This window comes from Lolium rigidum, chromosome 1 (genome assembly GCF_022539505.1).
Source record: "Lolium rigidum isolate FL_2022 chromosome 1, APGP_CSIRO_Lrig_0.1, whole genome shotgun sequence".
Taxonomy (NCBI): domain Eukaryota; kingdom Viridiplantae; phylum Streptophyta; class Magnoliopsida; order Poales; family Poaceae; genus Lolium; species Lolium rigidum.
In genome coordinates, this window is record NC_061508.1 from 283,911,292 (window position 1) to 283,917,766 (window position 6,475).

At 51.4% G+C, this 6,475-nt stretch overlaps 1 protein-coding gene across 1 annotated transcript; it reads left to right on the plus strand.

Annotated features, from left to right (window-relative positions):
* The first annotated feature begins 269 nt into the window (after nt 1-269).
* On the plus strand, nt 270-1,818 carry LOC124695122 (F-box/kelch-repeat protein At1g80440-like). The gene has a single exon (XM_047228014.1). The coding sequence runs from the start codon at nt 471-473 to the stop codon at nt 1,632-1,634; it is 1,164 nt and encodes a 387-aa protein (XP_047083970.1). The 5' UTR covers nt 270-470; the 3' UTR covers nt 1,635-1,818.
* The last annotated feature ends 4,657 nt before the right edge of the window (nt 1,819-6,475 follow it).

The following is a 6,475-nucleotide window of genomic DNA, read 5'->3' on the forward strand; positions in this document are numbered from 1 at the left end:
ATACTTTTTCTATCCTTTGAATCATAGAACCCTAAGTGAGAGGTACAAAGATCTACTACTGGCTACTGGCTAGGATAGCAAGTGTATAAACTACATCCAGGAAATCCATCTTATCCCTTCGCTTCTGCCGCCGCCATACCACATACCCATCGCTTCTACACCAGGACACTCTTGTCCCTATCAAAATCGCGATACCGCTAAAAAGTCTGGAAGAATCCACTCGCGCAAGTAGGCAACGATAAGCACCAAATCAACTGGACAATAACACTCGCCGAAGAAAAAAATCACAAATCGATCGTTTCCCCTGTTTCCTCAACCTCCGACACCCCGTATAAATATGGCGCGCCACTCTCCGCACAGAGCAAGTACACAACACTGAGCTCTCACACAAACCAAGCAAAAGCTCTCACTCGTTTCTTGCTCAGACCACACTCCACAGTCGATCCAAGTCAAATACTGTTTCTTCAGCAATGAGCAGCTGCTTCGCGGCAACAGCAATGGGCGACCTGATCCCCGGGTTGCCGGAGGAGGTGGCGAGGGAGTGCCTCATCCGGGTGGGGTTCGACCAGCTGCCCACGGTGCGGCGCATCTCGCGGCAGTGGAAGGAGGAGGTCGAGTCGCCGGACTACAGCCGCCTGCGCCGCGCGGAGGGGCTGGCGCGCCCCGTGATCGCCATGGTCCAGGCGCAGCCCGAGCATGTCGTCGAGCCGGGACCGGCGCAGAAGCACTCGTCCGCGTCGTCGGCTGTCAACGGCGGCCCGGCGAACAACTACAGGATGGTGCTGCTCGACCCGGTGGAAGGGCGGTGGGCCTCGCTCCCGGTGCTGCCTGGCCCGACGGGCAGCCTTCCTCTGTTCTGCCAGGTCACCGCGGTGGACGGCGAGATGGGGAGGAAGCGGCTCGTGGTCGTCGGCGGATGGGACCCGGAGTCGTGGGCGCCGACGGACTCGGTGTACGTGTACGACTTCTTGATTGGCGCGTGGCGGCGCGGCGCGCCCATGCCCGGCCCGCGCCGGTCGTTCTTCGCCACCGCGGCCGTCGGCGGGACCGTGTACGTGGCCGGCGGGCACGACGAGGAGAAGAACGCGCTGCGCTCGGCGCTGGCGTACGACCCGGACTCCGACGCGTGGACCGCGCTCCCGGACATGGGGGAGGAGCGCGACGAGCCGCGCGGGCTCTGCATCGGCGGCAAGTTCCTGGTCATCGGCGGGTACCCGACGCCGGAGCAGGGTCGTTTCGCTGGCTCCGCCGAGGCGTTCGACCCGGCGACGGGGGCCTGGTCCCCTGTCGGGGAGGCTCTGCTCGAGGACGGCGCGTGCCCGAGGACGTGCTGCGTGGCGCCGGGAGCCGAGCGCGTGTACATGATCCGCGACGGGAACCTGGTGGCGCGCGACGGCGGAGCGTTTGCAGCATGGCGCACGGTGGCGTCCGTGCCGGAGGACGCCCGCACCGCGTCCACCGTCTCCGCCATTCCCGACGGCCGCGTCGTGGTCATCGGCTCCGGCTGCCACGGAGGGGAACAGACCGTGTACATGCTGTGCGACGTGGCCGGCAAGCCCGCGTCCTGGGCGCGCGCGCCGGCGCCGCCGGAGTTCTCCGGGCACGTGCAGGCCGCCTGCTTCCTGGAGATCTGATTACCGAGCTATGTACAGAGCGATGTATAGTGTATATAGAGGTGTATTTCGCATCGATGCGCATGCGCGTCTGCGAGCGCCGCATTCTCCTCCGGCTTGCATGTCTCAAAGCTTCCATAGCGACCATGTAAAGTTGTAAGGAAACAATAATTAAACGAGTCCAGAAACATAATGTTCAGCTTAATCATAATGTGCTGATCCCCGATGAGAATACGAAGTGGCTGGAAAGTGGATGGACCATGTACTAGTAGAAGCTTTCCTTGGAAAAAGGCAAGCTGCTTTGCTCTCTCCTGGGAAAGAAACAATTCAGAGAGCCAAGTGTTTGGAAGCTTCTGCAACGGCTTATTCTGAAATTGGAAGGACAACTCTGCCTATTCATGGTCTGGATAGGCTGCTCCGTATAGGCAATCTATTTGGGTAGTTTTCCTGTTTGTCTGGCTGGCGTTGGCTGCTCCCTTCGTCCTCTAAATCAAATTATTTTGAAATGTATTAAATCAAATTATATAGAAAAAGTTGCAGCATTTATGTCACTAAATTAGTATACATTTATGTCACTAAATTAGTATCGCTAGATTCATTTTAACATGTAGTTCAATACTATAGTAATTTAATATCAATATGTTGCTATTTTTGTAAAATTTTAGTTATATTTAAAAATATTTAACTTTTTTTTTAAAAAAAATACACTTATTCGTGATCGGAGTGAGGAGGGAGTATGCCCAAAGTCTTCTCCATTATGTGGTTCTTTTTTTTTTACTATGCGTGCATCAATCTGCCTGAATTGACTTTGTTTTGTTGGGCTTGTATTGACCCAACTTGACTTTGTCCATGTGGCTTTTGTGCGTGGGTTACACCTTGTTTCAGCTCTAGATTATGTATGTGTTTGTTGTTGATCTTCTGGTTTGGCCTGCCCTATTCCTCCTAGGTCCTGATCTTCTTGATTTTGCTCCATTTCACCATGATATTGGTCTGTGGTTGTTTTGGTATGAACTAGATGAACTGTGAGGTTCTATGGATGAACTGAAAGTGTTGTTGGTGATTGTCACCTGGTGCTGTCAATGGATTGCACTGAATGATGTAACTTTGGTTTTATAGCAAGGTTGTTGCCTTGTTGTTTTGATTTTATAGCAAGGTTGTTGCCTTGTTGGGTCGATTGTTGTGTTAGTGCGTTGAGCTGCTCTGTGTGTGTGCATCTTGGAAGTGAGGGGCTGAGTCATGTGGTTGTGCTCGGCAGGTCTGGTATTATCCTCTTTGGGTAATTTTCCTTAACCTCCAAGTGGCATTGCCACTTGTTTTGTTTGCTGCCTTTATTTTTCTCTTGCAGGTGCTCTAGATTTGGAGGATTTAGCCATGGAAAATAAAGATCAACATGATCCTAGTTAGGTTTAGTTTAGTTCTGGAGTTGGATAACATTGTAATTTTCTTAGTTGTTTATTAATTCAATTTGTATTGTAACAAAGGATATTGTAAAGACAATGTATATTTGTTTTGATACCAATAATGTTCATTGTTTTACCTATTACTTTTAATTGTAAATTCTTATTGATAGTTTTAGTTGGAATTCAAATTTCTTCTATTCTTATTTGAATTCATATAGATGCTTATCTTATATTCTCATTTCCTATTCCTATTTGAATATGTATGTTTATTTGAATTCCAATTTGAATAAATATCACATTGGTATAGTGATGCTTTGAATTAGGATTAGAAGTCAAATTTGAATCTTATTTCGAAAAATTTTCCCCTCAAAACCCTAATAACAAAGAGGTCATGTCGAAATCTATCGCACCCTCGCCACGACTAAACCCTGACTCGCAGTGAGAGAGAAACATCGATCCACCTAGATTTTATGCATTTAGGTAAATTTTACCCCGTTTTGCGTAAAATGCACAACCCCTTTCTACCCGAATCTATCCTAAAACCTATGATGTTACAGTGAAGCGGGGGTCACCCGCCACGAGAAGGATCTCCCGACTCGTGAGAACAAGCTTGGCACCGAGTGCGGGTTCCTCGAAACGCGGGAGAACCAGCTTACCGAGGGTCACCGTGTGCTCGCGGAGAAGCAAGCCTCCTTTGCTGCCATGCACCATCGTCGTGCAAGAGTGTTGCCGCGCCGCCAAAACGCGCAGGGAGGCGACAGAGGCGGTGGCCATTGACTTTCTACAGCGTGCAACTTTGGACACGCGGCGCGGGCCTGCCGCTCTCGTGACGGCTATCGCGGTCGGGGAGAGGCGGCCGGGCCGGAGGTGAGGCGGCCGGGCCGGAGGTGAGGCGGCCGGGCCGGAGGTGCGGCGGCCGGAGTAGCGTCCGGAACAAGCCAAAGAGGCCGTACGGACTAGAAGAAAAAGAGGACCAATTTTTGCTCTGATACCATGTTAAGATTCATGCACTAGCCACTTGAACCAAAAGTCCGAACTGTTCGGACTTTTGGTTCAAGTGGCTAGTGCATTAACCTTAACATGATATCAGAGCCCAGGTCTCGAGTTCAAATCTTTGTTTTCACAATTTATTCTAAATTCTACGCAGCCTCTTGCCGTATGGTCCCGGCGCTGCCTCTTTGCCTTTCTACACATGTTGACTTGTGTTCTCGTCTTCCCGTCACACGTGAGAGGGGGTGTTGACGTGTATAAGTTGATTGCCTTTTCCTTTCCATCAGTTTAGACTTTGGTTCAAGTGGCTAGTGCATGAGTGCAATGGTCTGACCTGGAGACTGCAGCGGCCGACACCTATGGCGAGATCCCTCAGTCGTCGTAGACTTGTCTAACTCCAAAACGGACACCTCACACAGCCACATCCCTGCATTAACTCCACGCGGAGCCTATCCGCATCGGGCGCGTGGGCGTTGGCGTGGGCGTCTCGTGCAGTGCTTCACTTCACTGGTTCTGAGCTCCTTCTAGTCTTCTACAATCAGCTGCCGCCTGGCATGACGGAATGATAGAATACAGGGCGGCGGAAACTGCGGCAAATCTATCCGTTCGGGAGAGGACAAACTGACAGGTCAAACATTTCTGTTAGTGCAGACCAGGCAATCATAGAGGAGCGGTGCACGTCGGATTTCGAGGCCAGCCGTGTGCGTTGCTCATTGGTTTGCACGGGCACATACACCGTTGGATCCATCCCTAGCCGACCTCGGTTTTTGCAGCGGCTACAAGGCAAGGAAAGAGTCGTCCTAAACCTTGTTTTACACTACTCTAAACATTACGGTGTATGCTTAGAGTACATTTGCTACCAAAACACACCATACTGCTTCAGGTAGTCCTAACAGCATGTCTAGCATGGCCCCTCAAAACGCTGGTACTCCGAATTATTCCGGCGGGATAGGGGTGAGGGCGAAGTGGACCGTCTAGCAGGCCCCGTATTCGGGCCGGCCCGTATCGGCAGGATACGGGTCCCGTCAAACCCACCCCGCCGCCCCTACATATAGAGGATGAAGGTGCGAGTGGGGGTCCAACCCCTCACTTGCAATCCTAGCCCCGCCGTGCGCCGCCACCACTCCGGCGAGCAATTCCACGCGCACACTGCCAGCCATGAGTGTACAGCGTAGGAGCAGCCTCTCGCCCGCTGCCGGATCGAAGCGTTCCCGCGAGCCGGCCACGGTGGAGGAGGCGTGGCACCGCCACTGCAAATTCTCCTTCGTTGGGAGTCGGCGTGTGGCGTGCAAGTACGTCGGGTTCGAGTGGATGCCGCCGACGCTCCGGGACTTCGCGGAGGCGGCCGCTACCACAAGGTCAACCCCCGTTGAAGCCGATGAGTGGCGATGAATTCGAGAAATGGCGGAGCGCGTGGGAGCAGGAGCGCACATGGAAGGCCGCGTGGGAGGGGAGCTCTAGCGGAGGAGCGCCGCGAGCCAGCGACGAGGAAGAGGAGGCGGAGCAGGGGGAGGACCCCCTCTTCTTGGAGGCGGTGGCCGCGTCCAAGAAGGACGTCGTCGACAAGGCGCAGGCGGATGCGGAGGAGGTGGCGCAGGCCATCGCCGCCGTCGAGGAGCTTAAGGCTCGGGAGGCCGCCGCCACTGCAAAAATCATCATCCTCGAGGACTAGGCGCATCCCTAGCATTGTAGAAGTCGTGATCCAGTAGGATCGCACAAATTTGTATATCCTCTATCTATGATCTATGTGAAGAACTATCTATGAGAATTCTCCAGGTTTTTGCATTTTTAAAAATACGGGATGAAATAAGGGGTCTACTAAATAGAATGGTTCGTGCGTGCCATTTTTTTTTTTTTGATACAGAGCCCTATATTCGCTCGATGCGAGCCAGCGAATACAAGATCTGTTAGACATGCTCTAAACCTTGCCAGATGCCCTATTGCGCATCCATGTACTACGACCTAATAAAGTAGCACAAGATCAAATGGTTCTCGGCCTAACGGAAGGTGCAATTCAGCTAGGCTGGCTTTATTAATTTAAAGTTGGGCAAGTGATACGCAAGTATCAAACAAGAAGTGAAAAAATAAATTCAACTACTCCGTCCAATCAATTTTGATTGATTTAAATTTAGTATAAAGTTATACTAAATCCAAATTGAATAAACAAGATCGGGAGGAGTAATTCATCTACGTCAGTTGCTGCGATACCACATGCAATCCCTTCACTTCAGCCAGGCCGCCGTTGGCCGCTACCGACACGGACAAGTGCTTGTTGTATAAACAGATGGGGGTGTGGCATTTTGTAGCTCGAAGCTACATGTAGCCTATTTTTTCAAAAATTCAAAAATGGCATTTCATAGTTTCAAAAAAATATGAAACAATTCTTGAGATAGATAATGTTGTACTCTACCACTGTGACAAAAAAGAAATACGAAAGACTGAGTATTTTGTGCTGCGCAAAATTCACAAATC